The sequence below is a fragment of the Salvelinus alpinus genome, chromosome 12, assembly GCF_045679555.1.
Source record: "Salvelinus alpinus chromosome 12, SLU_Salpinus.1, whole genome shotgun sequence".
Taxonomy (NCBI): domain Eukaryota; kingdom Metazoa; phylum Chordata; class Actinopteri; order Salmoniformes; family Salmonidae; genus Salvelinus; species Salvelinus alpinus.
The window spans coordinates 40574725-40593355 of NC_092097.1; the positions used below are offsets into that span (position 1 = coordinate 40574725).

At 42.9% G+C, this 18631-nt stretch overlaps 2 protein-coding genes across 2 annotated transcripts in view; both read left to right on the plus strand.

Moving 5' to 3' along the window:
- Positions 1 to 12000, plus strand: part of LOC139536090 (peroxisome proliferator-activated receptor delta-like) — a 51955-nt gene extending 39955 nt beyond the window's left edge. The window contains exons 6-8 of the mRNA XM_071336239.1: positions 5584 to 5790; positions 8428 to 8671; positions 8898 to 12000. Coding sequence (XP_071192340.1) covers positions 5584 to 5790; positions 8428 to 8671; positions 8898 to 9145 — 699 coding nt within the window. The 3' untranslated portion in view covers positions 9146 to 12000. The remainder of the gene's footprint in view (positions 1 to 5583; positions 5791 to 8427; positions 8672 to 8897) is intronic.
- Positions 12001 to 13078: 1078 nt separating this feature from the next.
- LOC139536092 (large ribosomal subunit protein uL1) lies at positions 13079 to 16061 on the plus strand. The gene is made up of 6 exons (XM_071336241.1): positions 13079 to 13172; positions 13675 to 13746; positions 13891 to 13971; positions 15051 to 15199; positions 15357 to 15529; positions 15846 to 16061. The coding sequence occupies exons 1-6, from the start codon at positions 13168 to 13170 to the stop codon at positions 16014 to 16016; spliced, it is 651 nt and encodes a 216-aa protein (XP_071192342.1). The 5' UTR covers positions 13079 to 13167; the 3' UTR covers positions 16017 to 16061.
- Positions 16062 to 18631: the final 2570 nt, after the last annotated feature.

Consider the following 18631-nt stretch of genomic DNA (forward strand, 5'->3'; position numbering starts at 1 on the left):
GCGTGTTAGCATCGGCCTGCTAACTGTCTGAATCGCCATGTCCCCAGTCAGCCCAACCACTCACTGGACCCATATGTTCACTTAGCTACGCATGCCTCTCTCTAATATCAATATGCCTCGTCCATTACTGTCCTGGTTAGTGATTACTGTCTTATTTCACTGTAGAGCCTCTAGCCCTGCTCAATATGCCTTAACCAACCATGTTGTTCCACCTCCTACATATGCAATGACATCACCTGGTTTAAACGTTTCTAGAGACTATATCTCTAGTCTCTCTCATCATTACTCAATGCCTAGGTTTACCTCCAATGTACTCAAATCCTACCTTACCTTTGTCTGTACACTATGCCTTGAATCTATGCTATCGTTCCCAGAAACCTGCTCCTTTTACTCTGTTCCGAACGTGCTAGACGGCCAGTTCGTATAGCATTTAGCCGTACCCTTATCCTACTTCTCCCCTGTTCCTCTGGTGATGTAGAGGTTAATCCAGGTCCTGCAGTGCTTAGCTCCACTCCCACTCCCTCTCATTTGTTGACTTCTGTAACCGTAAAAGCCTTGGTTTCATGCATGTTAACATTAGAAGCCTACTCCTTAAGTTTGTTTTACTCACTGCTTTAGCACACTCTGCCAACCCGGATGTCTTAGCCGTGTCTGAATCCTGGCTTAGGAAGACCACCAAAAACCCTGAAATCTCCATCGCTAACTATAACATTTTCTGCCTAGATAGAATTGCCAAAGGGGGCGGTGTTGCAATCTACTGCAAAGATTGCCTGCAGAGTTCTGTATTACTATCCAAGTCTGTACCCAAACAATTCGAGCTTCTACTTCTAAAAATTCACCTTTCCAGAAACAAGTCTCTCACTGTTGCCGCTTGCTATAGACCTCCCTCTGCCCGCAGCTGTGCCCTAGATACCATATGTGAATTGATTGCCCCCCATCTATCTTCTGAGCTCGTGCTACTAGGTGACCTAAACTGGGACATGCTTAACACCCCGGCCATCCTATAATCCAAGCTTGATGCCCTCAATCTCACACAAATTATCAATGAATCTACCAGGTACAACTCCAAATCCGTAAACACGGGCACCCTCATAGATGTCATCCTAACTAACTCGCCCTCCAAATACACCTCTGCTGTTTTCAATCAAGATCTCAGCGATCACTGCCTCATTGCCTGCATCCATAATGGGTCTGCGACCAAACGACCACCCCTCATCACTGTCAAACGCTCCCTAAAAAACTTCTGCGAGCAGGCCTTTCTAATAGACCTGGCCGGGATATCCTGGAATGACATTGACCTCATCCCGTCAGTAGATGATGCCTGGCTATTCTTTAAAAGTGCCTTCCTCACCATCTTAAATAAGCATGCCTCATTCAAAAAATTTAGAACTAGGAATAGATATAGTCCTTGGTTCACTCCAGACCTGTCTGCCCTTGACCAGCACAAAAACATCCTGTGGCGTTCTGCATTAGCATCGAATAGCCCCCGTGATATGCAACTTTTCAGGGAAGTTAGGAACAAATATACACAGGCAGTTAGGAAAGCTAAAGCTAGCTTTTTCAAACAGAAATGTGCATCCTGTAGTACTAACTCAAAAAAGTTCTGGGAAACTGTAAAGTCCATGGAGAATAAGAGCACCTCCTCCCAGCTGCCCACTGCACTGAAGCTAGGAAACACTGTCACCACCGATAAATCCACTATAACTGAGAATTTCAAAAAGCATTTCTCTACGGCTGGCCATGCTTTCCATCTGGCTACCCCTACCCCGGTCAACTGCCCGGGACCCTCCACAGAAACCCGCCAAAGCCCCCACCATTTCTCCTTCACCCAAATCCAGATAGCTGATGTTCTGAAAGAGCTGCAAAATCTGGACCCCTACAAATCAGCCGGGCTAGACAATCTGGACCCACACTTTCTAAAATTGTTGCAACCCCTATTACTAGCCTGTTCAACCTCTCTTTCGAATCGTCTGAGATTCCCAAAGATTGGAAAGCAGCTGCAGTCATCCCCCTCTTCAAAGGGGGAGGGGACACTTGACCCAAACTGCTACAGACCTATATCTACCCTGCCTTTCTAAGGTCTTCGAAAGCCAAGTCAATAAACAGATTACCGACCATTTCGAATCTCACAGTACCTTCTCCGCTATGCAATCTGGTTTCAGAGCTGGTCATGGGTGCACCTCAGCCACGCTCAAGGTCCTAAATGACATCATAACCGCCATCGATAAGACACATTACTGTGCAGCCGTATTCATCGACCTGGCCAAGGCTTTCGACTCTGTCAATCACCACATTCTTATTGGCAGACTCGACAGCCTTGGTTTCTCAAATGATTGCCTCGCCTGGTTTACCAACTACTTCTCAGATAGATTTCAGTGTGTCAAATCTGAGGGCCTGTTGTCCGGACCTCTGGCAGTCTCTATGGGGGTGCCACAGGGTTCAATCCTCGGGCCGACTCTCTTCTCTGTATACATCAATGATGTTGCTCTTGCTGCTGGTGATTCTCTGATACACCTCTATGCAGACGACACCATTCTGTATACTTCTGGCCCCTCTTTGGACACTGTGTTAACTAACCTCCAGACGAGCTTCAATGCCATACAACTCTCCTTCCGTGGCCGCCAACTGCTCTTAAACGCAAGTAAAACTAAATACATGCTATTCAACCGATCAATGCAGAAGAAGGCTCTGACTTAGAATACGTGGACAACTACAAATACCTAGGTGTCTGGTTAGACTGTAAACTCTCCTTCCAGACTCACATTAAGCATCTCCAATCTGCTGCCAATGACTGGAACGAACTGCAAAACTCTCCAACTCTGAAGCTGGAGACTCATATCTCCCTGACTAGCTTTAAGCACCAGCTGTCAGAGCAGCTCACAGATCACTGCACCTGTACATAGCCCATCTGTAAACAGCCCATCTACCTACCTCATCCCCATACTGTATTTATTTATTTATCTTGCTCCTTTGCACCCCAGTATCTCTACTTGCACATTCATCTTCTGCACATCTACCATTCCAGTGTTTAATTGCTTTATTGTAATTACTTCGCCACCATGGCCTATTTATTGCCTTAACTCCCTTATCTTACCTCATTTGCACTCACTGTATATAGACTTTTTGGTTTCTTTTGTTCTACTGTGTTATTGACTGTATGTTTTGTTTATTCCATGTGTAACTCTGTGTTGTTGTATGTGTCAAATTGAGATGCTTTATCTTGGCCAGGTCGCAGTTGCTAATGAGAACTTGTTCTCAACTAGCCTACCTGGTTAAATAAAGGTGAAATAAAAAAATACAAGATAACTGTTTTTGCATGGGCTGTGTCTCAACCCACTGCATCCGCCTATGTTGCCTTCCGCATCTATGGTGAAAGGTGACAAAGCTAGAGCTGTGTTTGTCAGATCATGAGACATCCCAAAAATCTGTGTTCTCACAAAAACGTCTGTAGCGTCTGAACGCTCCCATGAACACGATGGTGTTCTCCATTTTGCTTTACGGCCCCCATAAGCCTCGCAGGATTGATCTGAAGTTGGTACATCCGATCTGCCAACTTCTGTCTGAATCGTTTGGGCTACACACTAATATGACCCCTCTGTGGAAAGGCAAGTCTCTCCTGAACATGTTGGTTGTTTTGCTCTTGGATGCCTCACAAGACTAGTCTGAATGGAAAGATTCATGGAAGTACAGTGCATTCAGAAAGTATTCAGACCCCTTGGCTTTTTCCACATTTTGTTACGTTACAGCCTTATTCTAAAACGGATTAAGTTGTTTTTTTACCTCATCAATCCACACACAATATCCCATAATGGCAATGCAAAAACAGGTTTTTATAGATTTTTGCAAATTTATATAAAATAAAAAACTGAAATCACATTTACATAAGTATTCAGACCCTTTACTCAGTACTTTGTTGAAGCCCCTTTGACAGTGATTACAGCGTCTTGGGTATGACGCTAAAAGCTTGGCACACCTGTATTTGGGGAGTTTCTCCCATTCTTCTCTGTAGATCCTCTCTTCTCCGTCATGTTGGATGGGGAGCGTCGCTTTTTTCAGGTCTTTTCAGAGATGTTTGATCGGGTTCAAGTCCGGGCTCTGACTGTGCCACTCAAGAACATTCAGAGACTTGTCCTGAAGCCACTCGTATGTTGTCTTGGCTGTGTGCTTAGGGTCGTTGTCCTGTTGGAAGGTGAACCTTTGCCACAGTCTGAGGTCCTGAGTGCTCTGGAGCAGGTTTTCGTCTGGCCACTCTACCATAAAGGCCTGATTGGTGGAGTGCTGCAGAGATTGGGTGAACCTTCCAGAAAAACAACATCTCCACAGAGGAACTTTGGAGCTCTGTCAGAGTGACCATTGGGTTCTTGGTCACTTCCCTGACCAAGGCCCTTCTCCCCCGATTGCTCAGTTTGGCCAGCCAGCTCTAGGAAAAGATTTGGTGGTTCCAAACTTCTTCCATTTAAGAATGATGGAAGCCATTGTGTTCTTGTGGACTTTTTAATGCTGCAGATCTGTGCTTCAACACAATCTTCTCTCGGAGCTCTACAGACAATTCCTTCGACCTCATGGCTTGGTTTTTGCTCTGACATGCACTGTCAACTGTGGGACCTTATATAGACAGGTGTGTTCCTTTCCAAATCATGTCCAATCAATTGAATTTACCACAGGTGGACTCCAATCAAGTTGTGGAAACATCTCAAGGATGATCAATGGAAACAGGATGCACCTGAGTCTCATAGCAAAGGGTCTGAATACTTAAGTAAATAAGGTATTTCTAGTATAAATTTGAAATTGGTTTTTGTTTTGTCATTATGGAGTATTATGTGTAGATAGGGGGGGGGGTGTTAATACATTTTAGAATAAGGCTGTAACGTAACAAAATGTGGAATAAGTCAAAGGGTCTGAATACTTTCTGAATGCACTGTATATATGGAGATAGTTTAGTGCCTAAAATAAGGAGTTATAAGAAAGATCAAGAATATATATTTTTTTATCTTATATTTTTTGAAGGGACTCTGTTTATTCATAAATTAACCTGTTATTCAATGCATTTCTATGGGCTGATAGCAGTAAGGCCAAATTCACTGTTTCATCAAACAATACTTTAAAAAAAAATTATACCTTAAGTTATTTCCATGCACTTCAATTGTGTCCATGGCCTTTTTGATTCTAATTTCAATCAACACTAATTGAAGCAACAGGCATGTAGCTTATACTCTAGAATGGCAGTCTAAGGCACAGGAGCACCAAGGTGCACAGCTGCACTAAAACTTCACTTCTGTTCACACTGCCTAGCTCTCCAGTAGTGTTGGTTGTCTAGCAGCTGTGTATAAGCTTGTGGTAAAAATCCTGGTTGTCTCAAGGCCTTATCACTGTTGTGTCTGAGACGGGAAGGAGAGGGGAACAGGCCAAAATGTCAGTGTCACCGTTGTATGCAAACACTTTCTTCCTATTAGTGTATCTTCCTAAACCAGGCACAGGCAGAATGCAATTTCCAGTGAAAAGTCTGTTACTGTTATTTTACTTCTATTTCTTAACTAAATAACTTCTCTCTCTCCCTTTTTCTTTTCTCTCCCTCCTCTGCAGCCCTTTGTGATTCACGACATGGACTCCTTGTGCCAGGCTGAGAACGGGCTGGTGTGGAAACAGCTGATCAACGGCACGACCCCCAACAAGGAGATAGGGGTACACGTGTTCTACCGCTGCCAGTGCACCACGGTGGAGACGGTCAGGGAGCTCACTGAGTTCGCCAAGAGCATCCCCGGCTTCGTAGACCTCTTCCTCAACGACCAGGTATATACAGCAACACTACATTCAATCAAATCGTTAATCAATAGTTTTGTTATCCAAGTTGGAAAGTTATTGTACAGCCAGGAATTGTGTATATATAGCAAGCTATGATATATTTCACCAATAAGGCCAGAGGTGGTGTGGTATGTTGGCCATTATAAACTGGGTCATTTGGTTCCTGGAGGCTGATTGGCTGAAACAGCATTTCAGCTGTGTGTCTATGTAAGACAATCAGGGTTTCTGTTAGGAAAATGTGGCGCCGGAGAACGTGAACAAAAATATTTTAATTTACCGGCCATTTAAGAAATATAACAGAACAATATGCCTTGGGTGCATAACCCATTAGGGCGTCCATGGTGCTCAGAATGACAGTCACATTTAGATTATGGTAATGCATCTTAATAGAACATGCAACTTATGTAATGATGCAGCCAATAAAACATTATTTTTAAACATTTGTTAAAATGCAATTCGGGGGAAAACACCATTCTAAACAGTGCTCCTGATAGTGGTTGCATATGTGACAGACAAATATCTCTGTTAGAAACTTCGGGGGAATCTAAAGATACAACAACTAGTATGGTTTGCTAATATGACTAGGATTGTGACTTTGGCTTCTGGAACTGTCCACATGTTCTTTTCGTCAGCCAACAAGATGAGTAACGAACAGCAAAAGCACTACCTATGTCAATCTACTATCCCCCATAGTACAAAAGTTGACCTATTCTATTGGTCAGCTTCTTCTTCTGTGCAATAAATATTCCAAACGTACTCTGGGACAGTTGTGGGATGATAGAGCCCAAATTAATACAACCACTGTACATCATTTTTAAAAATGTTTTAAAGCAATGCGGCTGATGCAACAGATCAGAATGTTTAGCTTAAAATGTTGACCAAGTATTAGGCAATTTCTTCACATTATAAACACAGCAATGCGCACACAGCAGTAGGCTATAAGCCCAAGTGTTCCAAAAAGCAATTAGCGGGAAAACACCGTTTTCCAAAGTGCACCGCGAATGTGAGCAGTTTCATATGACAGAGATGAAAATAGCCTTTAGAAATTTAGAGGCAAGATCTAAAGATGCAACAACTAGCATGGGTTGTTCTATGACTAGGATTGCGTCTTTGGCTGCTGGAAAAATAAAGTTGAACATGAGAGAGATATTGGTTTCAATGGCAAATAAGGAAGTGCTTATAAAATAATTGCCTTAACATTCCTGTGGTTGGAACACGGTAAGACATGCCTCATAAAATTACAAAAAAACATCCAGGTTTTAAATAATTATGGTTAAATAGTTTCAGTGTTGACAATCTGCTCAGATTGTAAGGCGGGTGATGTTGCTGTGCACAACAGGCCTTTCTCTGCTATCTGAACGAACAGTGCCTTGAGTATGACAGAATCAAGCCTTTAGACGATAATATTAATTATCTTACATTATATTTGTCAAACATGACTGGCATTTAGCCTATATCTATGTAATTAAAAGACAAATTAAAGTTTGACTACATTTTCAGGCGCCTCCCTCCTGTCAGCATCGGTCTGGACATGACAGACTGTAGCCTATCACCTACACTTTGACATGTAGGCTTATTATGTATGTATTGGGCTCCCAAGTGGCCCAGTGGTCTAAGGCACTGCATCTCAGTGCAGTTCCTGGTTCGAATCCAGGCTGCATCACATCTGGCCGTGATTGGGAGTTCCATAGGGCTGCGCACAATTGGTCGGGTTTGGCCGGGGTAGGCCGTCATTGTAAATAGGAATTTGTTCTTCAAATTTTATTGGTCACATGGTAAGCAGATGTTAATGCGAGTCTAGCGAAATGCTTGTTCCTAAGGATTCGGAAGCGAGGCGACAATCTATGCCGGCGCCACCTTGCTCTTAACTGACTTGCCAAGTTAAATAAAGGTTAAATAAAAAAATATTAACATTAACATACACTTATGTTTTTCTTAACAGAATAGCTAGTGTTTTTTGGTTTTCAGATCAATTTAATTGGCTATTTTGGTTAATGGCCTATGTGCCCTGGCAGACCTTGGCCTTGCCCCAAATGGCCTTGCCCCTAAAATCACTTACATATTATATATATTTATATAAAATTATCTCACACACACACACAGCTAGAATGCTGTTTCAACCAATCAGTGTTCAAGACCCAAACTACTATAATATAACATATAGAACGTGTATACAGTGCATTCCCAAAGTATTGACTTTTTCCACATTCTGTTACCTTACAGCCTTAATCTAAAATGCTTTTCCTCCCATCAATCTTCACCCAATACTGCATGATGACAAAGCAAAAACAGGTTTTCAGATATTTGTTTTGATAATGTATAAAAATAAAAATAAACTATCACAATTACATAAGTATTCAGATCCTTTGTTATGAGACTCGAAAATGTATACATGTTCTATGTTCTAAAACCTGTTTTTCGCTTTGTCATTATGGGGTATTGTGTGTAGATCGATGAGAAATGTTTTATTAAATCCATTTTAGAATAAGGCTCTAATGTAACAAAATGTGGAAAAAGTCAAGGGGTCTAAATACTTTCCAAATGCAGTGTACATACTTGACATAAGCAAAGAGTTGAGATATCAGGTGATGATAATCAGGCTGCTGTTCTCCCTCCCCCCACCAGGTGACGCTGCTGAAGTACGGCGTCCACGAGGCCATCTTCGCCATGCTGCCCTCGCTCATGAACAAGGACGGGTTGCTGGTGGCCAATGGGAAGGGCTTTGTGACCCGAGAGTTCCTGCGCAGCCTGCGGCGCCCCTTCAGCGAGATCATGGAGCCCAAGTTTGAGTTTGCGGTCAAGTTCAACGCCCTGGAGCTGGATGACAGTGACCTGGCCCTGTTCGTGGCCGCCATCATCCTCTGTGGAGGTATGTGCTGATTCTATACTGGTGCTACCGGGAAAACTCATTACTGTATTACCACAATACACTGTCCTAATAACCCTAACCCCTCTACTATCATCACAAGCTGAGGTTAGTGCTAAAATATACGTTTGTTTTCTACCAGTTGACAGATACTTACCTCCCTCTCCCCATTCCTTTTCTCGCCCCTCCTCTCCTCTTCCCATCCTTTCCCTCTCTCTCCTCCTGTCAGACCGTCCGGGGCTGATAAACATCAAGCAGGTGGAGGAGATTCAGGACAACATCCTGCAGGCCCTGGACCAGCACCTGCTGGCCAACCACACTGACTCAAAGTACCTTTTCCCCAAGCTGCTCAACAAGATGGCTGACCTGCGCCAGCTGGTAACTGAGAACGCCATGCTGGTCCAGAAGATCAAGAAGACAGAGTCCGAGACCTCGCTGCACCCGCTGCTGCAGGAGATCTACAAGGACATGTACTGACTGAACTGATTTAGCTTCCGAGTACAGCGGCAGTGTTCACTCACTCCTGGTTTCTGGGATTGGGAGTCACAGGGAGTGCATGTTTTTGTTCCAGCCCATCATTAACACACTATTCACCTCATCAGCCAATCAACCACGACCTTGATCAGTTGAATCATGTGTGTCAGCGTTTATTCTGACGTCTCAATAAAATAATGAGGAAACCGCTGGCTGGTGGGAGTTATAACTACGTATATGTAGCTGCACACTTGTTCAGATGCAATTGATTTATTATAAATCACCGTAGTTTGGGCAGCAAGTTGCCTTCATCAGGGTCTCTTGACTGTACGAATGACATGTACTGACCTGGAATGGAGCAAGAGACTGATGGGAGACATACAGAGTAACATACACCCTACCACATATTAAACGTGTTTGGGTGCCCGAAATAGAAGGTGATTTGTGCTGTTTCAAGTGGATGCTGTTGTATAGCAGGCCTTTAACTGTGGTTGGACAGGACTGATGCAGTTGAATGGCTTGTAGTGTCCTGCTCTGAACGTGGTGAAGGTGCAGTGTCGAGGTATTCATTTCCAGGAGAATACCAAACGGCTCATCAACCAACGCCACAACAAAACCAAGACTCCTCTTTTCCCCCTAAATGTTACAAGGATGATCAGCGTTGCTCTTTTTATACAACAGATTTTTGTAGTCTCCCGATGCGCAGTGTTTTTTACAACGGTCAACACATTCTTAACCCTGCGGTTCAGGGTCATTACCAGACTTTGTTCTGCCATTGTTTGTGTTACAAACTTCCTGAGAAGCCATGATGCTGATATTCAGAAAAATGCTGGTTCTGCTTGCCTGTACAAATGAGGGTTGTCAGCAACCATAGGTGTCCCCTGACCGTCCGTCCCTACCATCCCATCCTAAGGCCATAACACTGGGATAAGCTATCACCAAACCCCCCTTAGTTCTCCTTTCCACATATGTATAAATTCACACCCCTCAACCTCCCACTGATCTAATCATAGAACGGTTTGGATTTGTTTGATAACTCACAGTCCCGGGTTCGAAGAACCTCCCTTCTGTGCTAGTGAACAAAATCCATCGTCACACCCCCAGAGAATGTGTGATAGTAGGAGCTGTGATTTTGTGTATGCCTTTTATATATGAATCTCCTCCATTTGAGGTCCACCCCCAGCCCTTCTCCTCCTGTTAGACCAGGAAGCACACCCAGTCCAGTCAGTCTCACTTTTCAATGGACACGTACATTTATAGATTCTTACAACATCCTAACCTCAATACCTTTTATGTTTTCTTTTGTGTACAACTGATGGGTCTAAAACCATGGGATGATGCTGTGTTGTCATACTGTGAAGGAGAACCTGATCACAGTGTCTGTATAAGACGTTTTGAATGCCTGATTTTACTTAAGTTTACTTAATTATGTATAATTGAAGTATGGTATGTATATATATTTTTTCAGCCAGGTGGTGTTCTGTTAACTGCGCACAGTCGACAAGCCAAACTCTAACAGTACTTTTCTCATATTATGAGCTTCCCGCTTTCTTTCTTTTCCTCTCTTCTTATTCTTCCGCTAAGTATGGTGCTATGGATTTGGCCAGCTATCGCTCCCTCGCGCAGTCTAACTTCTGGCAGGGAATGACCCGTTCATAATACTTAGAGAAAAATGGATCCGTCTCCCTTGGTTCCTTCCTATCGCTTTCACTTCTTCACTGATCTCAAAAGGCCTGGTCAAATGAAAGCAATACAGAAAACGCTTCTGTAGTGCTTCCACCATATAGATTGTACCCATCTAGATCATGATCAATTGAAGGGAGTGAGTGAGCATTTGAAGAGTTGAAATACATGGCAACGGTCAAGAAATTACTTCTAGAAAATTACTTATTTTCTAGACAAGCCATCAGAATTCAGAGATGCATGGCAGCAGGGGGACCAATCTAAATTGCCATGAGAGGAAAAAGTTTTATCCTCATTCTTTTAGGTCAGCCAATTATGGTAACTGATGAAATACTGCACTTCCTACTGTACATAGCAATTATGTAAATGATATGCAAAACAATGTATGTTTCTGTTTTTATTATTTTCTATATTGTGACATTAAAATTGCAAAAAAAAGTTTTTATTCTAGCACGAGTAAGAGGAGGACATGATATATGTGAATCCTTGCCTATACAGTAGAGAGGTTACAGATATCTCTTGAATAAGCGCTTTATTTCTGCCCACAGGGAGTTGATAAAGCACAAATGAGTGATCTGATGCTCACCTAACTGCAGAAACCGTTGAGACAATGATAATAATAAAGTGGCAGTGGTGAACCACCTGTTCTGGTTAGAGTGCTGTATCCACTTGGAGTCAGTGTACCCTGGGGCGGATGGGGGGGGTCCTGTCTCTCCCTGTACTCATCTTTCTTTAATTCTCTTACATTCTTCCTTTCTCTCAGTATGAATTTTCCTGCTTTTATTTTCCTGCTTTTTTTCTGGTGCCCCTAGAAATGTCATTGTCACGGACCGCCTGTGGTTAGTTATAATTACACATTTGATGTTACTGACTAGAACAAGTTACAATGAAATGTCAGCAAAGTAGTACTACTGCATGAGAAAAAAGCTAAATTGTGTACATTTTTCTTTGAAAATCAATTGTTTTGTCTAATAGTTTTATTTCTGCATACAAATGTATGAGCACAACAGCACAGGTCTGAAATATTCTACGGTCTATCACAGCAATACTGTGCATTTCCCCCTATTTAACATCTGTATAAACACCTGGTGTTAACCGTCTGAGGGAAAGTATAGGATTTCTACCTTTGGTATAGAACTTCCTATAAATGATTGATTAAAAAACATTGGTTAATACTTTTGATGTCTTCTGCTTTCTTCTTACTTGTTCGACTACATGTGATGTTCTCATTTTCAATTATTGGATAAAATCTCATATGTTAAATGTTTGACACCTGTTTATATCGTAATGTCAAGGAACATCAACCCAAAAAAGTGTCTCTGGTCAAAAGTAGTGCACTTTATAAGTTTAGTGCATGTGTGAGAGCAAGGTAAATAAAACCAATCCTCTACAACGGGATGGGTCAGGTCTGTGTGTATCGACTGTCATGTGTTGGACAGCCTGGCGGGCCCCTGGCTTCCTTCCTGAGACAGCGTTTCCTTTGAGGTGTGTGTGAACCCAGTGAGCGAGGCCATGCGTCTCAACAATCACACCCCAGAGACCTTGCTGACCCTTCAGCCGTTGTTTTTCACGGACAGGCTTGGCTCAGGCTGCGGTATCCAGCCTACATACAGATCAGTTCAATCAAACTTGAACTTGAATGGAGCCCACCGAGGGGGGGTCTGGGTGGACCACTACATACAGTGTCACTCTTCCTGTGAACCCTAACCTGACATCAGACTGTTATAGCCCCCCACTGCATTTGAATGGGAATAGGAATGTGAGACTGTAAAAGTTAGTGCATAAGCACTTAGTTTACAGGCATTGTGACAATTGTGGGGTGTTATGATTGATGATAGACATGGCTTATGTGTTAACACAAGTCTCTCATCAATTCGCTTGTCGCTGTAGCCTAAGGGCATCAGTCTTACCAGTGTAGCGTCCCCTGTTCTCTACTTTGTCTTATAAATGGACATTGGATTTTATAAAAGATCACATGGGCAAGGCAAGTCACAGTTCAGTAATAAATATCTCACTGTGCCTCCAATGCCACATTATGACTAAATACTTTATTTGTTATTTTATGTCTTTGAAAGTCTAAGATACTGAACGAAAAAATACTATTTATAGGGCTTATGTATAGTATTTTCACATGCTTTAGCTAGCATATTGTTATTGCAAGTGATATACATGTCTAAATCCATATATTGATTTCATAAAATAGGCTAGACGAGAGAAACTACAAAAATGGCCGTCCCTGGAATCGCAAAATTTACGTCACGGAAATACGTCTATAACTTGCGACGGACTGCCCCTGCTTACTTCTTTTCAATGCTTTGTCGCGTGAGAGCAGTACCGTCAATATGAGGTGAGAGGAAATCACAAGTAAAAAAAAACAAGAAGTCAGACATGTTATATTGTTGTCAGTCATCAGTTTAAGACTTACTAACTCCGCAGTATAACCGTGTTCACTTTGAACCTCATGAGCAGTGTGTGGAGTGTAGTTACAGTAGTTAACTTCTGCCATAGTGCAACTAGCTTGAATGCTAACACTACGGTCAAATCCACATCCATCTAACATGAAATCGTAATCGTTTATGTTCCGAACTGAATTAAGTAGTGTCGTACATAACTGGATTATTGTTAATGTTGTAATAGTTGTGATTTGTACATTTTACTGGCTTTTATAAGTACTCGATTGTCTACCGGTTTGTCGACTACTATCGGGAACCTGCTATGGCGTCAAGTCAGTTCAGTGGAATGGGGGGGCGCAAATATTAATTAATTAGTCATTTGCCAAAACATTTATGTATAATTATGCACACTGACATCGGCTTTCTGACTCAATGACATTTTGTGTTTAATTACAGCAAGGTATCCAGGGATATGCTTTATGAGGTGGTCAAGGAGGTCCAGGCGGGATCTCTTGCCAAGCCACGCAAGTAAGACCCTTTCTCTAGTGTACCATTAGCAACTTTTGCACGTTGGTTTGGCCATTTTAATAAAATAATGCATGTTATGTCACAATCCCTAATTTAGGTAAATCTCAGTGATGATCTTGATTGGTGTGCTTTGTCTTCCTAAAGGTTCACAGAGTCTGTAGAGCTCCAGATCAGCTTGAAGAACTACGATCCCCAGAAGGACAAGCGTTTCTCTGGCACAGTCAGGTTTGGCCTTTTTCCTGTATCACCCATCCTTCTGCCTGTCTGCCCCGTTTAGTCCTGAATGTGAACGGGCCTGGTTCGGCCCCTTGATCTGGACATTAAAATCTCACTGGCTCAAACCCAGTCCTCTTTATGCACACTCAAGATCCACACTTATCTAGTAATGTACAATCTCTGACACACTCACTCATACAGAAACTAAATTCAATAGCAGGGCTGTTGTGGGACGGATGGTGCAGAAGTGTTCTGGGTAGTCTGACTGAACCTCGCCTTGTGGGAGGGAACCAGCGGACGGACCCCTACCCTGGGTCTTAAAACATGAGGGGAGGCAAGGGGGGGGGTCTTTGTGCCCACACTCGAGCCGACCATTTTAGGTAATGGTGTTGCTGGTGCAGTCCAGAAGAGAAGCTGGTCTGTGGTTCTGGTAAGACTACAGAGTACTCTTCTCTGGTACAAGTCATCCCTCTGGGTTTGGATCTCATCCATTTTGGGGAGTCAATGGATGGCAATGTTGAAGGGTGGAAGTGACTATTGTCTAGTCAGGAAGTATATAAGCTAGTGGTGTAACGTTAAGGATTTAGGTTTGGGGAAGGATTGGGTAAAGTTAGATTTAGCCTTTTATTGCAGTCGACTAAATCAGGGTCAAAGTGATTTTTGGTAGTCTTAAACAAATTACATAAAAAAATTGACATAAAAGTATACACCTCACATATGTTTTATGGGCATAAAAAGACATGTACCATGTAAGATATATTTAATCTATTCAATTTTGATTTTGCATCCCAATATTACACTTTATATACATCACAGAAGACTGAAATATAATAACTGTTTGATGTAGAAACACTGGATTCTTGTCTTTAATGTCTTTATTAATGTTAAAATTAGGAAAAATATTAACATTCCAGCCATGAGGCCAGAGGGCAGTTTTGGTCATTGACTGCAGGAAAGGGCTATGGGTTAGAATCTCTTTAGTTGCGTGTCCATTCTAGCATGGCCATATGGTGAAGCCCCTGCGTTATGTGGTTTGAGCTTTACTGGTGTGCCATATGGTTGTCAACTGTACTGAATTGCCCCTATAGACTGAAGACCACCCCCAGGCCCAAGTTCTCTGTGTGCATCCTGGGAGACCAGCAGCATTGTGACGAGGCCAAGGCTGCAGAGCTGCCCCACATGGACATTGAGGCCCTCAAGAAACTCAACAAGAACAAGAAAATGGTCAAGAAACTGGGTGAGTGGTGCTTCAAGTCATTTCCAGATAGTCCATCTTATGATCTGTCTAGGTCTTACTACTGTTTATCCGCATTTAAATGAGTCTTACATTTCCCCTGTCCTGAAGGTCTGGGTCTTGATAGTTCTGTTCTTGACTCTAATCTCTGCCCGAACAGCCAAGAAGTATGATGCCTTCCTGGCCTCGGAATCGCTGATCAAACAGATCCCTCGTATCCTGGGGCCTGGGCTCAACAAGGCTGGCAAATTCCCCTCCCTGCTCACCCACAACGAGAACCTCAACGTCAAGGTTGATGAGGTCAAATCCACCATCAAGTTCCAGATGAAGAAGGTATGAATCGGTCTGGTGCCAGATATGTAGTTTTATTGCAGATGTTACATGATGGATACATGCAGTCTGTAGGATCAATGCATTTATGTATCCGCCTGTTCATTTACATTTTAGCATTTAGCAGACAATCTTAACCTTAATTTCTCCTGTAAGTCACTCTGGATAAGTGCCTTGCTGAAGGGCACATCGACAGATTATTTACCTATTCGTCTCGCGGATTCAAAACAGCGACATTTCGGTTACTGACCCAATGCTCTTAACCGCTAGGCTACCTGCCAGTGTAACATGACCCAATCTCCTCGCCACTCTATTTAAGGTGCTGTGTCTGGCAGTGGCTGTGGGTCACGTGAAGATGTCCGAGGAGGAGCTGGTCTACAACATCCACTTGGCAGTTAACTTCCTGGTGTCTCTGCTGAAGAAGAACTGGCAGAATGTCCGTGCCCTCTACGTCAAAAGCACCATGGGAAAGCCTCAGCGCCTCTACTAGATGACCAAACTACTTTTACTACCAATAAAAGGACATAAAAAAATATCTCCTCGCTTTGTGGGTATTCTTGTTGTCCCAGACTACGTTGTGTAGTGCTGGTCATCCTCTGAGGGATCAGAGACGTCTGATATTAAAAACAAAATATTTACCAGCCTGTTTTTGGAAGTAGCACAATGTCTACAGATTGCATGCATTTATATTAAATGTCAGACAGATTACGTTTCTAAAGGGGGCAAATTGGCTCAATCGAGACTCAAGGTACAGATTCACAGAAAATCGGCCCCAGTCTCTACGGAAGCTAGTAAGTGAAATTGATGGGAGTGGCCAACATGACAAGCGGTTGGAGGGGGATAGCAATTTTTTGGTCATATGGTCAAATCTAATGCAGACCTAAATTAATTTTCCCTAAAAGTGATATTTGGTTTGAAGTCTGCATGGCTGACAATTTCAATTTGTCAGTTCTTGGTTGACATTCTGCTTCAGATGGGCTTAGTGGGCCCTCAAAATTAACAGGTGTTGAGGCTGAGCAGGGTAAGGGTCATGAAGAAATGGTCCTTAAAACAGGGTCCATGTAGTCAGAGCAAAAATGTGTACCACTATTAAAATGCATGCACAATCACTTCTAATGTAAGCAAACAGTCCCCTGATGTTCCTGCCTGTTTGACTCAATAGCAGAGCACAGGAGGTTGCTGTGACAATACGATTATCTTGTCTTCTCTACTCGGTGATACTGGAGAGCATAGAGCTGAGTCACAGGGTAAGAACTGTCCTTCAATGCATACAGTGCATTTGGAAAGTATTTAGACCCCTTCCCTTTATCCACATTTTGTTACATTACAGCCTTACTCTAAAATTGACATTTACATTTAAGTCATTTAGCAGACGCTCTTATCCAGAGCGACTTACAAAATAAAAATTGTCCTCAATCTACACACAATACCCCATAATGATGAAGCAAAAACTTTTTAGATTTGTTTTCAAACGTATTCAAAATAAACACCTTAACAAGTATTCAGACCCTTTACTCTAAGACTCAAAATTGAGCTCAGGTGCATCCTGTTTCCATTGATCAGCCTTGATGTTTCTACAATTTGATTGGAGTCCACCTGCGGTAAATTCAATTGATTGAACATGATTTGGAAAGGCACACCTGTCTATATAAGGTCCCACAGTTGACAGTGCATGCCAGAGCAAAAACCAAGCCATGAGGTCGAAGGAATTGTCCGTAGAGCTCCGAGACAGGATTGTGTTGAGGCACAGACCTGGGGATGGGTACCAAACAAATTCTGCAGCATTGAATATCCTCAAGAACACAGTGATCTCCATCATTCTTAAATGGAAGAAGTTTGAACCACCAAGACTCTTACTAGAGCTGGCCGCCCGGCCAAACTGAGCAATCGGGGGAGAAGGGCCTTGGTCAGGGAGGTGACCAAGAACCCGATGGTCACTCTGACAGCGTTCCAGAGTTCCTCTGTGAAGAAGGGAGAATGTTCCAGAAGTATAACCATCATTGCAGCACTTCACCAATTAGGACTTTATGGCAGAGTGGCCAGATGGAAGCCACTCCTCAGTAAAAGGCACATGACAGCCCGCTTGGAGTTTGCCAGAAGGCATCTAAAGGACTCTCAGACCATGAGAAACAAGTTTCACTGGTCTGATGAAACCAGGATTGAACTCTTTGGCCTGAATGCCAAGCTTTAATTCTGGAGGAAACCAGGCATTGCTTATCACCTGGCCAATACCATCCCTACGGTGAAGCATCATGGTGGCAGCATCATGCTGAGGGGATGTTTTTCAGCGTCAGGGACTGGGAGACTAGTCAGGGCCGAGCGAAAGATGAATGGAGCAATGTACAGAGGGATCCTTGATGAAAACCTGCTCCAGAGGGCTCAGGACCTCAGACTGGGGTGAAGGTTCACCTTCCAACAGGACAACGACCCTAAGCACACAGCCAAGACAACGCAGGAGTGGCTTCGGGACAAGTCTCTGAATGTCGCTGAGGGGACCAGCCAGAGCCCGGACTTGAACCCGATCAAACATCTCTGGAGAGACCTGAAAATAACTGTGCCTCGACGTTCCCCATCCAACCTGACAGAGCTTGAGAGGATCTGCAGAGAAGAATGGGAGAAACTCCCCAAATACAGGTGTGCCAAGCTTGTAGCGTCATACCCAAGAAGACTCAAGGCTGTAATCGCTGCCAAAGGTGCTTCAACAAAGTACTGAGTAAAGGGACTGAATACATAAATGTGATATTTCAGTTGTTTTATTTTTATACATTTGCCAACATTTCTAAACCTGTTTTTGCTTTGTCATTGATGGGGGGGGGGACTATTAAACAATTTTATAATAAGGCTGTAACGTAACAACATTTGGAAAAACAATAATGGGCTCTGAATACTTTCTGTATGCACTTTATATTATCATCCTTCTGCCTCTGACTGCTGTCCAATATCATAACCCCCCCTAGGCACTTCATTGAGATCTAAAAGGATGTATTAGTTATGTATGGTTAAAGACCAACCAGTATCTCTGAATGGCTTGGTGCAATTTGCCATAATGTTTACACCAATCTAATCCTTTCAGCTCCACCCAAGTAGCTATAGGCATTCAAGTTG

Coding starts and splice junctions, on each gene's coding strand:
- LOC139536092 (XM_071336241.1), top strand. Junction 13,747..13,890: donor TCTCTTGCCAAGCCACGCAA/GTAAGACCCTTT, acceptor GTCTTCCTAAAG/GTTCACAGAGTCTGTAGAGC. Junction 15,200..15,356: donor GAAAATGGTCAAGAAACTGG/GTGAGTGGTGCT, acceptor CTGCCCGAACAG/CCAAGAAGTATGATGCCTTC.